The sequence below is a fragment of the Nerophis ophidion genome, linkage group LG24 (genome assembly GCF_033978795.1).
Source record: "Nerophis ophidion isolate RoL-2023_Sa linkage group LG24, RoL_Noph_v1.0, whole genome shotgun sequence".
Lineage (NCBI taxonomy): Eukaryota > Metazoa > Chordata > Actinopteri > Syngnathiformes > Syngnathidae > Nerophis > Nerophis ophidion.
The window spans coordinates 4,633,085-4,655,584 of NC_084634.1; the positions used below are offsets into that span (position 1 = coordinate 4,633,085).

The window sequence follows — 22,500 nt, forward strand, 5'->3', positions numbered from 1 at the left end:
CACACGCACACACACACACACACACACACACACACACACACACACACACACACACACACACACAAGCACACATTCTTGTATTTGTTACATTCTTGAGACCTCCGAAAAATGCCTACCTTTAGTATTATAATATAAGTCGTAATTTTACTCAACTCAAGTCAAAATTTTACAAGAAAAACTGAACATTTGTACAAAATCATGATAAAGGTTGGGATTTTACTCAATAACAGTCACAATTTTACAAGAAAAGCTTAACATTTTGGCAATTTTATGAAAAGAGTCGTCATTTTACTCAACAAAAGTCACAATTTTATAAGAAAACTTTAAAATGTTGGCAATATTTTAGTGATTATTGGAATTTTACTTGGCAAAATTATGATAAAAGTCATCATTTTACTCTAAAAAATTTCATTGTTTTAAAAAAACAAACACAATTGGCAATATTGTGATTAAAGTCAGAATTTTATACAACAAATGTCACCATTTTGCATTAAAAACCAATACTTTTACATAAAATAGTAATAATTTTATGAGAAAATATTGCAATATTACAAAAACTGAGAGAATATGAGAAATTGTTCCCAATTTTAAACTTAATTTTTTGGGGCAATATTACAATAACAATCGGAATTTTATTTGGCAAAAATGAAGTTATAATTTTACTTTGAAAATTACGTTAAAAAGTAATAATTCTTCATAAAAAAGTAATAATTTTATGAGACTGTATTGCAATATTAGATAAACAAAAAGAATATGAGAAATTGTTCTTCTTTAACTGCCGTCTTGTTTTATCATATTTTGCTGCCTTTGCACCTGTCAGTGTTTACTTTTGTATGCACATTAAATCAACAAAAAAAATCCTGACTTTGGAGCAATGTTCACAGACCCTAGTATTTGGCTCTATATTAACTTGTTCACACCTCCTCATATGGAAGCTACTTTTCCTTCTTGGTGTCTCAAGAAGGGCAGAAATACAACACACACACACACACACACACACACACACACACACACACACACCCACACACACTTTTCTTGTATTTCTTACCTTCTGGAGACCTCTGAAAAATGCCTACGTCTAGTATTATGATAAAAGTTCTAATTTTATTCAACGCAAATCATAATTTTAAAAGAAAAACTGAACATTAGTGCAATATTATGATAAAAGGTGGAATTTTACTCAATAACAGTCGCAATTTTACAAGAAAAACTGAACATTTGTGCAATAAATATTATGATAAAAATTGAAATTTTACTCAATAACAGTCACAATTTTACAAGAAAAGCTTAACATTTTGGAAATTTAATGAAAAGAGTCATCATTTTATCTGACAAAAGTCACAATTTTATAAAAAAAAACTTTTAACATTATGGCAATATTATAATAATAATCGGAATTTTTACTTGGCAAAAATTATGACAAGTTCTAATTTTACTTAAAAATATTTTTTAGCTAGCGTCTTGTTTTATTACATATTGCATTAAATCAAAAACAACAAAAAAATCCTGACTTTGGAGCAATGTTCACAGACCCTAGTATTTGGCTCTATATTAACTTGTTCACACCTCCTCATATGGAAGCTACTTTTCCTTGTTGGCGTCTCAAGAAGGGCAGAAATACAAGAAAACACACACACACACACACACACAGACACACACACACACACAGACACACACACACACACACACACACACACACACACACACACACACACACACACACACACACACACACACACACACACACACACATTCTTGTATTTGTTACATTCTTGAGACCTCCACAAAATGCCTACCTCTAGTATTATGATAAAAGTCGTAATTTTACTCAACTCAAGTCAAAAATTTTACTAGAAAATCTGAACATTTGTGCAACATTATGATAAAAGTTGGAATTTTATTCAACAACAGTCGCAATTTTACATGAAAAGCTTAACATTATGGCAATTTTATGAAAAGAGTCGTCATTTAACTCGACAAAAGTCACAATTTTAAAAGAAAACTTGAAAATGTTGGCAATTTTATAATAATAATCTGAATTTTACCTGGCAAAAATGATGACAAAAGTCATAATATTACTTAAACATTTTTTTAGCCGCCTTGTTGTTTTATCATATATTGCTGCCTTTGCACCTGTCAGTGTTTACTCTTGTATGCACATTAAATCAACAACAAAAACCCTGACTTTGGAGCAATGTTCACAGACCCTAGTATTTGACTCTCTATTAGATGCAATGGTTTTCCGTATTGGGACCATACTTTTCCTTGTTAATGTCTCAAGAAGGGTGAAATACAAGTACACACACACACACACGCGCACACGCACACGCACACGCACACGCACACACACACACACACAAGCACACATTCTTGTATTTGTTACATTCTTGAGACCTCCGAAAAATGCCTACCTTTAGTATTATAATATAAGTGGTAATTTTACTCAACTCAAGTCAAAATTTTACAAGAAAAACTGAACATTTGTACAAAATCATGATAAAAGTTGGGATTTTACTCAATAACAGTCACAATTTTACAAGAAAAGCTTAACATTTTGGCAATTTTATGAAAAGAGTCGTCATTTTACTCGACAAAAGTCACAATTTTATAAGAAAACTTTAAAATGTTGGCAATATTTTAGTGATTATTGGAATTTTACTTGGCAAAATTAAGACAAAAGTCATCATTTTACTCAAAAAAATGTAATTGTTTTAAAAAAAAACAAACACCATTGGCAATATTGTGATCAAAGTCAGAATTTTATAAGACAAATGTCACCATTTTGCATTAAAAACCAATATTTTGACATAAAAGAGTATTAATTTTACGAGAAAATATTGCAATATTACAAAAACAGAGAAAATATGAGAAATTTTTCCCAATTTTAAACTTGATTTTTTTGGGCAATATTACAATAACAATCGGAATTTTATTTGGCAAAAATTAAGTTATAATTTTACTTTGAAAATTACGTTAAAAATTAATAATTTTACGAGACTGTATTGCAATATTAGATAAACAACAAAAAGAATATGAGAAATTGTTCTTCTTTAGCTGCCTTGTTGTTTTATCACATACTGGTGCCTTTACACCTGTCAATATTTACTCTTGTATGCACATTAAATCAACAAAAAAAATCCTGACTTTGGAGCAATGTTCACAGACCCTGGTATTTGGCTCTATATTAACTTGTTCACACCTCCTCATATGGAAGCTACTTTTCCTTCTTGGTGTCTCAAGAAGGGCAGAAATACAAGAACACACACACACACACGCTCACGCACGCACTTTTGTTGTATTTCTTACCTTCTGGAGACCTCTGAAAAATGCCTACGTCTAGTATTAAAATAAAAGTTGTAATTTTATTCAACGCAGATCATAATTTTAAAAGAAAAACTGAACATTAGTGCAATATTATGATAAAAGTTGGAATTTTACTCAATAACAGTCGCAATATTACAAGAAAAGCTTAACATTTTGGAAATTTTATGAAAAGTCATTTTATTTGACAAAAGTCACAATTTTATAAGAAAACTTTTAACATTATGGCAATATTATAATAATAATCGGAATTTTTACTTGGCAAAAATTATGACACAAGTTATAATTTTACTTAAAAACATTTTAAGTAAACATTTAAAACGTCTTGTTTTATCATATATTGCATTAAATCAACAACAACAAAAAATCCTGACTTTGGAGCAATGTTCACAGACCCTAGTATTTGGCTCTCTATTAACTTGTTCACACCTCCTCATATGGAAGCTACTTTTCCTTCTTGGTGTCTCAAGAAGGGCAGAAATACAAGAACACACACACACACACACACACATTCTTGTATTTTTTACATTCTTGAGACCTCCAAAAAATGGGTGAAATACAAGTACACACACACACACACACACACACACACACACACACACACACACACACACACACACACACACCTTCAACCTAACCATGCATCAGTGAAGACCCCCCCCCCCTTGTGTTGGTGTGTCCCCTCGGCTTTCATCAAAGGGTGACGTGTTAGGTGAGAGAAGGGGAAAGTGACGACGATACTTCAAGAAAAAAAAGACACTCAGCAACACAAATGAGCAACTTACTTTGGAAAAGAATCCTTTGAAGAATTTCCTGTCCTGAAAATGGTAAACAAAAAACAAACAAAAAAACAAAAAAAAAGGAGGGTGGTGGGCAGACAGGGGGGGTAGGAACAAAGTATGACAATGTTACCTGGAGGGTCTACAATTGTATGGAGACTACATGAGGAGGGGGGGTTGATCGGGTTGTTTTATTGTTGATTTACTGCGGGTGAAGCTGTGAGTGAGTGAATGAGTGAGTGAGTGAGTGAGTGAGTGAGTGAGTGCCTGTTAGGACACACTTGAATGGGAGAGATTGGTGATTAGGGTTAGTAGCACCACACAGGAAGTCCAGCCATCACTTCCATGTCCACGCCATGGATGGATGGATGAATGGATGGATGGATGGATCAACCACTCCAGGGGTCCTCAACCAACAACAGTCCAGGTCAATTATTTGGACTTGGGGGGCCAAATTTAGAAGAAAAAAAATGTGTCTGGGGGCCGGTATATCTATTTTTAGGAACACTAATACAAAACCTCCCAATAAAGTCTGATTGAATGCTAAAAATGTTATGACGGACCGCCTTAAAAAGGGAATTGTATTGTTTTCTATGAAGGATAAAACCCTGAATATTGAGAAGAAATGAACGTCACACCCGCTCTCAGTCCACGTATTTTACAATCGAGCCAAATGCAACAAAACTGCAACAAACACAGCGAAATATGAACGTGAAGGGTAAAAAAAACACAAAAAAACCTACAATCTGATATACCGTATTTCCTTGAATTGGAGTATGCGCCTACTTAGAATTACTGCTGGGTCAAACTCATTTCGCAAAATAATTCACGCATGCCGGCTCAGGATTAACGTTAAAGTTTCGCCAAATAATTCGCATATGCCTAGAATTTCCACCGGGTCAAACTCGTCACGTCACGAGTGACACTTCACCTGTCATCATTTTCAAAATGGAGGAGGCTGACTTCAATCATTTGAAATCGCATAAAGGGAAGAAGATTAAGAGCTATTCAGTAGGATTTAAGGTCCAAGCTATTGAATATGCTAGAAAGAACAGTAAGCATTTATGTTTTATTAATATACCGTAGCTGCGTGTGTCAAATATGAGTCATTAAATGGTGGTAGAGGGCGCTAGTGATCCTTCTTGCGACTACTCGGCTGCAGAAGAAGTGACAACAAGCAGCGATCGTTTATTTTTTCCTCTCGTTTGCACTTTTAACATGGAGGATTACATATCTAAAACAAAACAGTTGTCTAAACTGGACTTTCAATCGAAGCATGAGGTAATAAAGGAAGATTTTTGACTTGAACTTTAACAGAGACTTTTAAAACTGAAGAAAGATAAGGAAGACTTCTATAAATAAGTTATCGATGCTTTTGATCAGAAGGAGCTGCGCATGGACTTCATTTATAAGTAAAGGTAAGACCTCACAATAAAGTCTGATTGAATGCTAAAAATGTTATGACAGACCGCCTTAAAAAGGGAATTGTATTGTTTTCTATGAAGGATAAAACCCTGAATATTGAGAACAAATGAACGTCACACCCGCTCTCAAGCCACGTATTTTACAATCGAGCCAAATGCAATAAAACTGCAACAAACACAGCGAAATATGAACGTGAAGGGTAAAAAAAAACAAAAAACAAAACTACAATCTGATATACCGTATTTCCTTGAATTGGAGTATGCGCCTACTTAGAATTACTGCTGGGTCGAACTCATTTCGCAAAATAATTCATGCATGCCGGCTCAGGATTAACGTTAAAGTTTCGCCAAATAATTCGCATATGCCTAGAATTTCCACCGGGTCAAACTCGTCACGTCACAAATGACACTTCACCTGTCATCATTTTCAAAATGGAGGAGGCCGATTTCAATCATTTGAAATGGCATAAAGGGAAGAAGATTAAGAGCTATTCAGTAGGATTTAAGGTCCAAGCTATTGAATATGCAAAAAAGAACAGTAAGCATTTATGTTTTATTAATATACCGTAGCTGCGTGTGTCAAATATGAGTCATTAAATGGTGGTAGAGGGCGCTAGTGATCCTTCTTACGACTACTCGGCTGCAGAAGAAGTGACAACAAGCAGCGATCGTTTATTTTTTCCTCTCGCTCGCACTTTTAACATGGAGGATTACATATCTAAAACAAAACAGTTTTCTAAACTGGACTTTCAATCGACGCAGGAGGTAATAAAGGAGGATTTTTAACTTTAACTTTTACAGAGAGACTTTTAAAACTGAAGAAAGATAAGGAAGACTTCTATAAACAAGTTATCGATGCTTTTGATCAGAAGGAGCTGCGCATGGACTTCATTTATAAGTAAAGGTAAAACCTCACAATAAAGTCTGATTGAATGCTAAAAATGTTATGACAGACCGCCTTAAAAAGGGAATTGTATTGTTTTCTATGAAGGATAAAACCCTGAATATTGAGAACAAATGAACGTCACACGCGCTCTCAGTCCTCGTATTTTACAATCGAGCCAAATGCAACAAAACTGCAACAAACACAGCGAAATATGAACGTGAAGGGTAAAAAAGACAAAAAACAAAACTACAATCTGATAAACCGTATTTCCTTGAATTGGAGTATGCGCCTACTTAGAATTACTGCTGGGTCGAACTCGTTTCGGAAAAATAATTAACGCATGCTTAGCATTACCGCCGGCTCAGGATTAACGTTAAAGTTTCGCCAAATAATTCGCATATGCCTAGAATTTCCACCGGGTCAAACTCGTCACGTCACAAATGACACTTCACCTGTCATCATTTTCAAAATGGAGGAGGCCGATTTCAATCATTTGAAATCGCATAAAGGGAAGAAGATTAAGAGCTATTCAGTAGGATTTAAGGTCCAAGCTATTGAATATGCCAAAAAGAACAGTAAGCAGCTATGTTTTATTAATATACCGTAGCTGCGTGTGTCAAATATGAGTCATTAAATGGTGGTAGAGGGCGCTAGTGATCCTTCTTGCGACTACTCGGCTGCAGAAGAAGTGACAACAAGCAGCGATCGTTTATTTTTTCCTCTCGTTTGCACTTTTAACATGGAGGATTACATATCTAAAATAAAACAGTTTTCTAAACTGGACTTTCAATCGAAGCAGGAGGTAATAAAGGAGGATTTTTAACTTTAACTTTAACAGAGAGACTTTCAAAACTGAAGAAAGATAAGGAAGACTTCTATGAACAAGTTATCGATGCTTTTGATCAGAAGGAGCTGCGCATGGACTTCATTTATAAGTAAAGGTAAGACCTCACAATAAAGTCTGATTGAATACTAAAAACGTTATGACGGACCGCCTTAAAAAGGGAATTGTATTGTTTTCTATGAAGGATAAAACCCTGAATATTGAGAACAAATGAACGTCACACCCGCTCTCAAGCGACGTATTTTACAATCGAGCCAAATGCAACAAAACTGCAACAAACACAGCGAAATATGAACGTGAAGGGTAAAAAAAACAAAAAACAAAACTACAATCTGATATACCGTATTTCCTTGAATTGGAGTATGCGCCTACTTAGAATTACTGCTGGGTCGAACTCGTTTCGCAAAATAATTAACGCATGCTTAGCATTACCGCCGGCTCAGGATTAACGTTAAAGTTTCGCCAAATAATTCGCATATGCCTAGAATTTCCACCGGGTCAAACTCGTCACGTCACGAGTGACACTTCACCTGTCATCATTTTCAAAATGGAGGAGGCTGACTTCAATCATTTGAAATCGCATAAAGGGAAGAAGATTAAGAGCTATTCAGTAGGATTTAAGGTCCAAGCTATTGAATATGCTAGAAAGAACAGTAAGCATTTATGTTTTATTAATATACCGTAGCTGCGTGTGTCAAATATGAGTCATTAAATGGTGGTAGAGGGCGCTAGTGATCCTTCTTGCGACTACTCGGCTGCAGAAGAAGTGACAACAAGCAGCGATCGTTTATTTTTTCCTCTCGTTTGCACTTTTAACATGGAGGATTACATATCTAAAACAAAACAGTTTTCTAAACTGGACTTTCAATCGAAGCATGAGGTAATAAAGGAAGATTTTTGACTTTAACTTTAACAGAGAGACTTTTAAAACTGAAGAACGATAAGGAAGACTTCTATAAACAAGTTATCGATGCTTTTGATCAGAAGGAGCTGCGCATGGACTTCATTTATAAGTAAAGGTAAGACCTCACAATAAAGTCTGATTGAATGCTAAAAATTTTAAGACGGACCGCCTTAAAAAGGGAATGGAATTGTATTGTTTTCTATGAAGGATAAAACCCTGAATATTGAGAACAAATGAACGTCACACCCGCTCTCAATCCACGTATTTTACAATCGAGCCAAATGCAACAAAACTGCAACAAACACAGCGAAATATGAACGTGAAGGGTAAAAAAAACAAAAAACAAAACTACAATCTGATAAACCGTATTTCCTTGAATTGGAGTATGCTCCTATTTAGAATTACTGCTGGGTCGAACTCGTTTCGCAAAATAATTAACGCATGCTTAGCATTACCGCCGGCTCAAGATTAACGTTAAAGTTTCGCCAAATAATTCGCATATGCCGAGAATATCCGCAGGGTCAAACTCGTCACGTCACAAATGACACTTCACCTGTCATCATTTTCAAAATGGAGGAGGCCGATTTCAATCATTTGAAATCGCATAAAGGGAAGAAGATTAAGAGCTATTCAGTAGGATTTAAGGTCCAAGCTATTGAATATGCTAAAAAGAACAGTAAGCAGCTATGTTTTATTAAGATACCGTAGCTGCGTGTGTCAAATATGAGTCATTAAATGGTGGTAGAGGGCGCTAGTGATCCTTCTTGCGACTACACGGCTGCAGAAGAAGTGACAACAAGCAGCGATCGTTTATTTTTTCCTCTAGCTTGCACTTTTAACATGGAGGATTACATATCTAAAATAAAACAGTTTTCTAAACTGGACTTTCAATCGAAGCAGGAGGTAATAAGGGAAGATTTTTAACTTTAACTTTAACAGAGAGACTTTTAAAACTGAAGAAAGATAAGGAAGACTTCTATACACAAGTTATCGATGCTTTTGATCAGAAGGAGCTGCGCATGGACTTCATTTATAAGTAAAGGAAAGACCATATTAAAGTTTTTTTTATTAAATGTGCTTTTCATGATGGTATCCTTACATCACACTCAAATTTATAAGCATAGGCCTAAATTTACCACATGCCTTTGGTAAGCGCCGGAGTGAGAAGAGGTTTTAAAATAATTAGCGCCCCGGCAGCAATTCAAGGAAATACGGTATGTGATACATGACTAAGCTCTTAGAACTTCCACATCGGTCCCTGACACCCACATTTCAGGCTCTGGAATCACTCTGTGGAAACGCTCCCCACCCACACTGCTTGGTCCCTCGTCTGACCCGCTGTGACGTAGATTACCATAGTAACTAGTAGGGTTGTATGGTATACGAGTATTATCAATCAATCAATCAATGTTTATTTATATAGCCCTAAATCACAAGTGTCTCAAAGGGCTGCACAAGCCACCACGACATCCGCGGTACAGAGCCCACATAAGGGCAAGGAAAAACTCACCCCAGTGGGACTATGAGAAACCTTGGAGAGGACCACATATGTGGGCAAACCCCTCACCCCTTCTAGGGGACACCAAGAGCAATGGATGTCAAGTAGGTCTAACATGATATTGTGAAAGTCCAGTCCAGAGTGGCTCCAACATAATAGTGAGAGTCCAGTCCATAGTGGTTCTAACATAATAGTGAAAGTCCAGTCCATAGTGGATCTAACATAATAGTGAGAGTCCAGTCTTTAGTGGATCTAACATAATAGTGAGAGTCCAGTCCATAGTGGATCCAACATAATAGCGAGAGTCCAGTCCATAGTGGATCTAATATAATAGTGAGAGTCCAGTCCATAGTGGATCTAACATAATAGTAAGAGTCCAGTCCATAGCAGCTATAACATAATAGTGGAAGTCCAGTCAATAGTGGATCTAACATAATAGTGAGAGTCCAGTCCTTAGTGGATCTAACATAATAGTGAGAGTCCAGTCCATAGTGGATCTAACATAATAGTGAGAGTCCAGTTCATAGTGGATCTAACATAATAGTAAGAGTCCAGTCCATAGTGGATCTAACATAATAGTAAGAGTCCAGTCCATAGTGGATCTAACACAATAGTGAAAGTCCAGTCCATAGTGGATATAACATAACATAATAGTGAGAGTCCAGTCCTTAGTGGATCTAACATAATAGTGAGAGTCCAGTCCATAGTGGATCTAACATAATAGTGAAAGTCCAGTTCATAGTGGATCTAACATAATAGTGAGAGTCCAGTCCATAGTGGATCTAACACAATAGTGAAAGTCCAGTCCATAGTGGATCTAACATAATAGTGAAAGTCCAGTCCATAGTGGATATAACATAACATAATAGTGAGAGTCCAGTCCTTAGTGGATCTAACATAATAGTGAGAGTCCAGTCCGTAGTGGATCTATCATAATAGTGAGAGTCCAGTTCATAGTGGATCTAACATAATAGTGAGAGTCCAGTCCATAGTGGATCTAACATAATAGTGAGAGTCCAGTCCATAGTGGATTTAACATAATAGTGAGAGTCCAGTCCTTAGTGGATCTATCATAATAATGAGAGTCCAGTCCATAGTGGATCTAACATAATAGTGAGAGTCCAGTCCATAGTGGATCTATCATAATAGTGAAAGTCCAGTCCAGAGTGGCTCCAACATAATAGTGAGAGTCCAGTCCATAGTGGTTCTAACATAATAGTGAGAGTCCGGTACATAGTGGATCTAACATAATAGTGAAAGTCCAGTCCATAGTGGATATAACATAATATTGAGAGTCCAGTCCATAGTGGATCTAACATAATAGTGAAAGTCCAGTCCATAGTGGATCTAACATAATAGTGAGAGTCCAGTCCATAGTGGATCTAACATAATAGTGAGAGTCAAGTCCTTAGTGGATCCAACATAATAGTGAGAGTCCAGTCCATAGTGGATCTAACATAATAGTAAGAGTCCAGTCCATAGTGGATCCAACATAATAGTGTGAGAGTCCAGTTCATAGTGGATCTAACATAATAGTGAGAGTCCAGTCCATAGTGGATCTAACATAATAGTAAGAGTCCAGTCCATAGTGGATCTAACATAATAGTAAGAGTCCAGTCCATAGTGGATCTAACATAATAGTTAGAGTCCAGTCCATAGTGGATCTAACATAATAGTAAGAGTCCAGTCCATAGTGGATCCAACATAATAGTGTGAGAGTCCAGTTCATAGTGGATCTAACATAATAGTAAGAGTCCAGTCCATAGTGGATCTAACATAATAGTAAGAGTCCAGTCCATAGTGGATCTAACATAATAGTTAGAGTCCAGTCCATAGTGGGGCCATCAGGAGACCATCCCGAGCGGCGAGACAGGTCAGCAGCGCAGAGAAGTCCCCAACCGATCTTCAACCCAGCACTTAATCCGTGGCCACCGAACCTTTATGTATCTCCTATGTTTGACTGCCATCCACTGGCCACATCCATCATCACACCATGCACCAAACAAAACCGCCTTGAGGCGGGCAAGCTCAACCAAACGCATTCCTTACATCAGGCGCATGTCGAGTTTTGGGGAAAATTAAAGGGTTTCAAGTGCACCAAATACAGTAAGTGCGTGTAGCTGCTCTGGAGGAGTTCAAAAATCAAATAGAAAATGTGTATATTAGGTCTACAGCTTGGAGTTTGGACATCAATACAGAACTGCAAGTCGGCATCAAAGCTCCGCGATACTAATGAGTCATAAAGTACCGGTCTGCCACACTCTAATGATTTTTGTTACAATAAAGCCAATAATGCAATTATTTCCAGTCCTCTTTATTTAGAAAAGTATCGAAAAATAATATTGTTACCAGGATAAAACTAATCACTAAAATATCCAGCAAAAGCGCAGATTCCAACCATTGAAATATGTTGCATGTAGGGCTGGGCGATATATCGATATATACGATATATCCCGGGTTGGTTGGTCTCTGTGCGATATAGAAAATGACCATATCGTGATATTGGAGTATACAGGAGCTGGTGATATCATTAGAATATCATGAAGAAGTTGATTTATTTCAGTAATTATATTCAGAAGGTGAAACTTACATATTATATCAATTCATTCCACACATAGTGATATATTTGAAATGTTTATTTCTTTAAATGTTGATGATAAGTACTGACAATTACTGAAAATCCCAAATTCAGTATCTCAGAAAATTAGAATATTAGTTAGGACTAGTACCCAAAAATATTTTTTAGAAATGTGAGCCAACTGAAAAGTATGAACATGGAAAGTTTCAGCAGGTACGGCAATCAATACTTAGTTGCAGCTCCTTTTGCCTGAATTGTGGTATAAAGTCGACCAGTCTGTTGCACTCCTCAGGTGTTATGAGAGCCCAGCTTGCTTTAATAGTGGCCTTCAGCTCTTCAGCATTGTTGGCTCTGGCATCTGGCATCTTCCGCTTCACAATACCACATAGCTTTTCTAAGGGGTTAAGGTCAGGTGACTTTGCAGGCCAATCAAGAACTGGGATACCATGGTCCTTAAACCAGGTACTGGTAGATTTGGCACTGTGTGCAGGTGCCAAGTCATGTTGGAAAATGAAATCTTCACCTTCATAAAATTGGTCAGCATAAAGTGTTGTAAAACTTCCTGGTAGACTGCTGCATTGAACCTAGACCTCAGGAAACACCGTGGACCAACACCAGCAGATGACATGGCACCCCAGACCATTACCCATTGTGGAAATTTGACACTGGACTTCAGGCAACGTGGATTCTGTGCCTCTCCTGTCTTCCTCCAGACTCAGGACCTTGATTTCCAAATGAGATACAAAAATGTACTTTCATCTGAAAACTTTGGACCACTCAGTCCTTTTTGTCTTGAGCCCAGGCGAGACGCTTTTGACGTTGTCTCTTATTCAAGAGTGGCTTTACACAAGGAATGCGACAGCTGAAGCCCATATCTTGCATACGTCGGTGCGTGGTGGTTCTTGAAGCACGGACTCCAGCTGCAGTCCACCCTTTGTGGATCTCCCCCACATTTTGGAATGGGTTTTGTTTGACAATCCTCTCCCTCTTGCTTGTACACTTTTTTCTACCACATCTTTGTCTTCCCTTGGCCTCTCTATTAATGTGCTTGGACACAGAGCTCTGGGAACATCCAACCTCTTTGGCAATGACCTGTTGTGTCTTGCCCTCCTTCTTTAAAGTATCAATGGTCATCTTTTGGACAGTTGTCAAGTCGGCAGTCTTCCCCATGATTGTGTGTCATACAGAATCAAAACGAGAGACCATTTAAAGGCTTTTCCAGGTGTTTGGAGTTGGTTGGCTAATTAGAGCGTGGCACCAGGTGTCTTCAATATCTGACCTTTTCACCATATTCTAATTTTCTGAGGTGTTGAATTTAGGGTTTTCATTAATTAATCATCTCCTCTTTGGCAAAAAAACACTTGAAATGTATCAGTCTGTTTGGAATGAATGTATACATTCTACAAGTTTGACTTTCTAAATGGAATTAATGAAATTAATCAACTTGTTCATGATATTCATGATATTCTAATAATATAACCAGCATCTGTACGTTCTCACGCAATTGCTTTTAGCTGCTGGCAAAACATTTTGGGAGAACATCCGCACCGTAACACAACAGAACAAATACCCAGAATCCCTTGCAGCACTAACTCTTCCGGGACGCTACAATATACACCCTCCCCGCTACCACCAAATATAATGCTTTTTAATTTTTTTTATGGCAAACAAAAAAAAACCAACATTAATTTTGATTCATTATTTTAGAATAATTGTTTTTAAATTATCACAAAAAATGTTGTATTGCATTGTGTTCCTGAAAAGAAGACAAAAGGCTGTCTTTGAAACCACCCAAGAAGAAGGCTCATAAAACTCCATTGGGACTTAAAAAGTGGACAGACGGCAGGATCTGCCCAACTTCCAGAGGAACTCATTTTGAAGTATTTTACAAACTCTTTTTGAACTATTTTATGGGACTCTCTTTGAACTATTTTATGAGACTCTCTTTGAACTATTTTATGGGACTCTTTTTGAACTATTTTATGGGACTCTCTTTGAACTATTTTATGGGACTCTCTTTGAACTATTGTATGGGACTCTTATTGAACTATTTTATGAGACTCTCTTTGAACTATTTTATGGGACTCTTTTTGAACTATTTTATGGGACTCTCTTTGAACTATTTTATGGGACTCTCTTTGAACTATTTTATGGGGCTCTCTTTGAACTATTTTATGAGACTCTCTTTGAACTATTTTATGGGACTCTTTTTGAACTATTTTATGGGACTCTCTTTGAACTATTTTATGGGACTCTCTTTGAACTATTTTATGGGACTCTCTTTGAACTATTTTATGGGACTCTCTTTGAACTATTTTATGAGACTCTCTTTGAACTATTTTATGGGACTCTTTTTGAACTATTTTATGGGACTCTCTTTGAACTATTTTATGGGACTCTCTTTGAACTATTTTATGGGACTCTTTTTGAACTATTTTATGGGACTCTCTTTGAACTATTTTATGGGACTCTCTTTGAACTATTGTATGGGACTCTTATTGAAATATTTGACGAGATCTCTTCAAACTGCTCGGTAACCGAAGGCAATGTTGTTTACGACCCACTACCCTTCCGCCCGATTGTAGCTGAGATAGGCGCCAGCGCCCCCCGCCACCCCGAAAGGGAATAAGCGGTAGCAAAATGGATGGATGGATGGATACCCTCAGGAAGCGGCTGTGGGAAGGAGGGGGGAGAAAGTCAAATAAAGAAGGAGGAGTACAATCTTTGGGGAGAGCGTGGTGCAGGACTGTACAGAGAGTACGTTGGCCATGTCTCTCCTCAGATCTGAGTTTGAATTGAATTCTGTCTCTGTTTGATTCCTTGCCTTTTGTCTTGTTTAATAAATGTCATCAGTGTTTGAACCTGACAATTATTATTTTTGGAGGAATTACAACTTTAAAGACAACATTTTTTTGTGTAATTGGATTGAACGTTACAACTTGTTCTCGCTACATTTCACCTGCACTTTTTAAAGTTTCTCTTGGTCGTAGTATTTTTTTTTAGAAGGAGCCCCACTTCGGACACCCTCGGTGTTCAAGTCCCTTTTAGCGGCCCGACTCTCACAGACCGACCCTGACTGCTGAAGAGTTCAGGGATCTTCAATGCATTTAAGTCTCACCTTAAAACTCATCTGTATGCTCTAGCCTTTAAATAGACCTCCTTTTTAGACCAGTTGATCTGCTGCTTCTTTTCTTTTTTCTCCTATGTCCCCCCCTCCCTTTTGGAGGGGGTCCGGTCCGATGACCATGGATGAAGTACTGGCTGTCCAGAGTCGGGACCCAGGATGGACCGCTCGCCTGTGTATCGGTTGGGGACATCTCTACGCTGCTGATCCGCCTCCGCTTGAGATGGTTTCCTGTGGACGGGACTCTCGCTGCTGTCTTGGATCCGCTTGAACTGAACTCTCGCGGCTGTGTTGGAGCCACTATGGATTGAACTTTCACAGTATCATGTTAGACCCGCTCGACATCCATTGCTTTCGGTCCCCTAGAGGGGGGGGTTGCCCACATCTGAGGTCCTCTCCAAGGTTTCTCATAGTCAGCATTGTCACTGGCGTCCCACTGGATGTGAATTCTCCCTGCCCACTGGGTGTGAGTTTTCCTTGCCCTCTTGTGGGTTCTTCCGAGGATGTCGTAGTCGTAATGATTTGTGCAGTCCTTTGAGACATTTGTGATTTGGGGCTATATAAATAAACATTGATTGATTGAATGCGACAGGACGAGAATGGACGCACCAGTTGGGGAAAGAGAAAGACGCTTTTAAGGGCCAACAGCACACATTCAGCCATGAAACACCAGGAGTGAGGACAAACTCCAGCACAGGAGGAGAAAAGAGTGGGTGGATCAAAGAAAAAAAAGAAGGAAGAAGGTCGGGACTTTTCCAGGGGAAACATACCGTCTTCAGCCGCTTGACCGCTTCCTCGCAGATGTGCATGCCTCGAGACTCCTCCACCTCCACATGTCCCAGGTACTGCGGGGAAGAAGACGCCAAGTCAGTAACAACGCCAAACAGACACTGGGAGTCGGCTCTCTTGGTTGCTTTGTTGGGTCCGCTCCCGTCTCTGGCCATGCTCCCCCATACCCGAGCAGTGGAACACCACAGAGGCCACCACAGTGTATATGTTTTTGTAGCTGTATGTACAAACCCCGTTTCCATATGAGTTGGGAAATTGTGTTCGATGTAAATATAAACAAAATACAATGATTTTCAAATCCTTTTCAAGCCATATTCAGTTGAATATGCTACAAAGACAACATATTTGATGTTCAAACTCAAAACGAATTTTTTTTTTTTGCAATAATAATTAACTTAGAATTTCATGGCTGCAACACGTGCCAAAGTAGTTGGGAAAGGGCATGTTCACCACTGTGTTGCATCACCTTTTCTTTTAGCCACACTCAATAAACGTTTGGGAACTGAGGAAACTAATTGTTGAAGCTTTGAAAGTGGAATTCTTTCCCATTCTTGTTTTATGTAGAGCTTCAGTCCTTCAACAGTCCGGGGTCTCTGCTGTCGTATTTTACGCTTCATAATGCGCCACACATTTTCCATGAAGTACCCGCACTCATTTTTCACAAAGACATTGTCTTGCTGAAATAAGCAGGGGCGTCCATGAAAAAGACGGCGCTTAGATGGCAGCATATGTTGTTCCAAAACCTGTATGTACCTTTCAGCATTAATGGTGCCTTCACAGATGTGTAAGTTACCCATGCCTTGGGCACTAATGCACCCCCATACCATCACACATGCTGGCTTTTCCACTTTGCGTGGATAACAGTCTGGATGGTTCGCTTCCCCTTTGGTCCAGATGACACAATGTTGAATATTTCCAAAAACAATTTGAAATGTGGACTCGTCAGACCACAGAACACTTTTCCACTTTGCATCAGTCCATCTTGGATGATCTTGGGCCCAGAGAAGCCAGCTGCGTTTCTGGATGTTGTTGATAAATGGCGTTCGCTTTGCATAGTAGAGCTTTAACTTGCACTTACAGATGTAGCAACCAACTGTATTTAGTGACAGTGGTTTTCTGAAGTGTTCCTGAGCCCATGTGGTGATATCCTTTAGAGATTGATGTCGGTTTTTGATACAGTACAGGTCACGGTCATTCAATGTTGGTTTCCGGCCATGCTGCTTACGTGGAGTGATTTCTCCAGATTCTCTGAACCTTTTGATGATATTATGGAGCGTAGATGTTGAAATCCCTAAATTTCTTGCAATTGCACTTTGAGAAACGTTGTTCTTAAACTGTTTGACTATTTGCTCACACAGTTGTGGACAAAGGGGTGTACCTCGCCCCATCCTTTCTTGTGAAAGACTGAGCATTTTTTGGGAGGCTGTTTTTATACCCAATCATGGCACCCACCTGTTCCCAATTAGCCTGCACACCTGTGGGATGTTCCAAATAAGTGTTTGATGAGCATTCCTCAACTTTATCGGTAATTATTGCCACCTTTCCCAACTTCTTTGTCACGTGTTGCTGGCATCAAATTCTAAAGTTAATGATTATTTGCAACAACAACATTTTTTTTATCAGTTTGAACATCAAATATGTTGTCTTTGTAGCATATTCAACTGAATATGGGTTGAAAAGGATTTGCAAATCATTGTATTCTGTTTATATTTACATCGAACACAATTTCCAACTCATATGGAAACTGGATTTGTAGGAATGTGTCATGATCTGTGGTGTAGATCATGTTTTGTTTAGTAATGTTCCGTTAGTTTTGGACTCCTTTAGTTCCTGTTTGTGCACCTCCCTGAGTTAGTTTTGGTTGCCATGGTTGCTAATTACGTTTGCCCGTCTCTGATTAGAGTTCGGCCGCTCACCTGCCTGTTCATACTGTTTGTTCCGTTTGTTCATGCTACAGTTAAAAGTTTTTTCTCGTCCATAGTTTATGCAAAGTTTTAGTTTAGCTTCGAATGTGATCAGGAACGTTGTTCTGTTGGCTCGCTTTCCGTTTTGTACTCCTTTGATTTCGTTAGGAACAAATCATGTTTTTACCTTCGAGCCGTGTCCATTATAGTCCGATTGCATCCCGGGAGAACAATCCCCGCCATGACAAAAGGTCTGGTTGCATCAACTCTGCTCTTTTTAATGTCTTTAATGTCCTTTGATGTTTCCCTCTGACACATATGTTTATGTGTGCTATGGCTATGAGTTTTTTCCCCCTTAGCCTCAGTCTGGAGCACCTCTCCAGAGGCCCAAGCTAAGACTGAATTTTATATATACCTTATTGTAAGGGGCGCCGGAAGTTGGCAGATTTGTCAGCGATCCTGTTCTGTCTCCCTGTAATGTTTGTCTGCTCTTGAACGGGATTGTTCTGAAAATCTTAATCCACCTTCGGGGATTATTAAAGTATTTCTGATTCTGATGAAATGAGGTTGGAATAATACGACGGTAATGAGTTGGGTTATTTAAAGAGGACCTGTTGCGTAAAACTCACCCTTCTCACATATGGGTCCCCGTTTTTCTTTGTTTGGGATCTGCATAAGTCCTGAAAATGGTCAATCAAACCACAGAGGCATGGCGGGGATACTTATAAAATAATCTTGCCTGACTTCATACTTCCTTCCAAAAGAGAAGTTTGCAATTTGCCCAAATTGTCACCTTTTTGTTGTGTTTTTAGTGTGTTCCTGCCTTCTCCTCGGCGAGGGGCGGACCTTGTGGCGCACCTGCTTGCAATTAGCTCACCTGTATTTGGGCTCGTCACTCACAGCTTGACCCTGCCGGTTAATGTTTCCTGAACCCCGCACCTACATGTGCCTGCTTCGCCTCATCTGTCTCGGTACGTTGCCTTTTCTTAGTCCTGTTAATCTTGACCTCGTTGTGTTTGTTTCCCAGCCTTCTTGATTTAAAGAGGACTTTTGCTGTGCTAAGTGCGCCCTGGCTTTTTGTTAGTATTCATGGTGTGCACTTCTGCCCCATCGATTTTTGTTACCCCTTTTTGGACTTATTATTTTTTTTCCCTTTTTGTAGTCTACCTTTGAAAAATCCCTCCTGTTTGGGACCACCCACGTTTTGATAGATGTCACCACCAGGGGGTGCAAATGAGACATTCTCTATTAGATGCAATGTTATTGGGACCGTGATTTATGTTCACACCTCCTCATATGGAAGCTACTTTTCTTTCTTCATGTCTCAAGAACGGTGGAAATACAAGAACACACACACACACACACACGATCATGTATTTCAGACCTTCTTGAGACCTGAGAAAAATGCCTACCTTTTCCTTCTCTATGTCTCAAGAACGGTAGAAATACAAGAACACACACACACACACACACACACACACACACACACACACACACACACACACACACACGATCATGTATTTCTGAACTTCTGGAGACCTGAGAAAAATGCCTACCTTTTCCTTCTCTATGTCTCAAGAATGGTAGAAATACAAGAACACACACACACACACACACACACACACACACACACACACGATCATGTATTTCAGACCTTCTGGAGACCTGAGAAAAATGCCGACCTTTTCCTTCTCTATGTCTCAAGAACGGTAGAAATACAAGAACACACACGATCATGTTTTTTCTGAACTTCTGGAGACCTGAGAAAAATGCCTACCTTTTCCTTCTTGATGTCTCAAGAAGGGTAGAAACACACACACACACATCCATCCATTTTCTACCGCTTATTCCCTTTTGGGGTCGCGGGACACACACACACACGATCATGTATTTCAGACCTTCTGGAGACCTGAGAAAAATGCCTACCTTTTCCTTCTTGATGTCTCAAGAAGGGTAGAAACACACACACACACATCCATCCATTTTCTACCGCTTATTCCCTTTTGGGGTCGCGGGACACACACACACACGATCATGTATTTCAGACCTTCTGGAGACCTGAGAAAAATGCCTACCTTTTCCTTCTCTATGTCTCAAGAACGGTAGAAATACAAGAACACACACGATCATGTATTTCTGAACTTCTGGAGACCTGAGAAAAATGCCTACCTTTTCCTTCTTGATGTCTCAAGAAGGGTAGAAATACAAGAACACACACACACACACACACACACACACACACACACACACACACACACACACACACACACACGCACACACACACACACACACACACACGGACACAGAGAGCACTACTACAAGTCATTGTGCCTGAGAGGAAGTCCTTACCCTTCCCTCGCAGATACACAGCGAGTGACGCCGACCCTTGGCGCTGGACGAGCCGGTACTATTCTTAGATCGTGACGCCACCGCCCGCCTCGGTGAGTCAGAACCTATTAAAGCACACAATCCACCCGCTCGCATGTGTGCTGACGCTAGGAGGCAGCCCTGGTTACAAGGACAATGGACGCCGCCCTCAAAGAGGGCTTAGTTAGAGGGGGCGTGACCTCGCCTGACGACCACATATAGGGCTGAAAACTGTATCGCTATACTCTTTTTTTTTTTTATATTGGTCAATGCCATTAATTGATATTTGTTTTCTGACCTATGGAAAACATGGAAAATAAATATTTTAGCATTTAAATTTCAAATGTAACCTTACTCTGATTATAATCCCCTCAGCTATCATGGCAGAAAGGCAAGGAAATGTCAACAAAACCACGGAGAACAATGTCAACAAAACCACGGAGAAAAATGTCAACGAACCAAAAAAGAACAATGTCAACAAATCAAAACCACGGAGAACAATGTCAACAAAACCACTGAAAACAATGTCAACAAAACTATGGAGAACAATTTCAACAAACCACAGAGAACAATGTCAAAAAACCACGGAGAACAATGTAAACAAAACAACGGAGAAAAATGTCAACAAAACCACAGAGAACAATGTCAAAAAACCACAGAGAATAATGTAAACAAAACCACGAAGAACAATGTCAACAAAACCACGGAGAACAATGTCAACAAAACCATGGAGAAAAATGTCAACGAACCAAAAAAGAACAATGTCAACAAAACCAAACCACGGAGAACAATGTCAACAAAACCACTGAAAACAATGTCAACAAAACTATGGAGAACAATGTCAACAAACCACAGAGAACAATGTCAAAAAACCACGGAGAACAATGTAAACAAAACAACGGAGAAAAATGTCAACAAAACCACAGAGAACAATGTCAAAAAACCACAGAGAATAATGTAAACAAAACCACGAAGAACAATGTCAACAAAACCACGGAGAACAATGTCAACAAAACCATGGAGAAAAATGTCAACGAACCAAAAAAGAACAATGTCAACAAAACCAAACCACGGAGAACAATGTCAACAAAACCACTGAAAACAATGTCAACAAAACTATGGAGAACAATGTCAACAAACCACAGAGAACAATGTCAAAAAACCACGGAGAACAATGTAAACAAAACAACGGAGAAAAATGTCAACAAAACCACAGAGAACAATGTCAAAAAACCACAGAGAATAATGTAAACAAAACCACGAAGAACAATGTCAACAAAACCACGGAGAACAATGTCAACAAAACCACGGAGAAAAGTGTCAACGAACCAAAAAAGAACAACGTCAAAAAAACCAAACCACGGAGAACAATGTCAACAAAACCACTGAAAACAATGTCAACAAAACTATGGAGAACAATGTCAACAAACCACAGAGAACAATGTCAAAAAACCACGGAGAACAATGTAAACAAAACAACGGAGAAAAATGTCAACAAAACCACAGAGAACAATGTCAAAAAACCACAGAGAATAATGTAAACAAAACCACGAAGAACAATGTCAACAAAAAACAGAAAACAATGTCAACAAACCACAGAGACTAATGAAAACAAAACCACGGAGAATAATGTCAACAAACCACGGAGATCAATGTCAATAAACCATGGAGAACAATGTCAACAAAACCACAGAGAACAATGTCAACAAAACCACGGAGAACAATGTCAACAAAACCTCGGAGAACAATGTCAACGAACCACAAAAGAACAATGTCAACAAACCACAGAAAACAATGTCAAAAAAACCACGGAGAACAATGTCAACAAAACCTCGGAGAACAATGTCAACGAACCACAAAAGAACAATGTCAACAAACCACAGGGAACAATGTCAACAAAACCTCGAAGAACAATGTCAATGAACCACAAAAGAACAATGTCAACAAGCCACAGAGAACAATGTCAAAAAACCACGGAGAACAATGTAAACAAATCACGGAGATCAATGTCAATAAACCATGGAGAACAATGTCAACAAAACCACAGAGAACAATGTCAACAAAACCACGGAGAACAATGTC

At 38.8% G+C, this 22,500-nt stretch overlaps 1 protein-coding gene across 5 annotated transcripts in view; it reads right to left on the minus strand.

Moving 5' to 3' along the window:
• The window catches only part of numb (NUMB endocytic adaptor protein), a 133,994-nt gene that overhangs the window by 33,551 nt on the left and 77,943 nt on the right, over positions 1–22,500 (minus strand). For 2 of the 5 annotated variants that reach the window (XM_061885678.1, XM_061885675.1), the window contains exons 1-3: positions 20,401–20,550; positions 16,129–16,203; positions 4,107–4,139 (exon numbers count right to left, since the gene is read on the minus strand). In XM_061885678.1, coding sequence (XP_061741662.1) covers positions 4,107–4,139; positions 16,129–16,203; positions 20,401–20,535 — 243 coding nt within the window. In that variant the 5' untranslated portion in view covers positions 20,536–20,550. Of the gene's footprint in view, positions 1–4,106; positions 4,140–16,128; positions 16,204–20,400; positions 20,551–22,500 lie in introns of those variants that run through there. The other 3 variants (XM_061885679.1, XM_061885676.1, XM_061885677.1) reach the window with 3 other exon arrangements.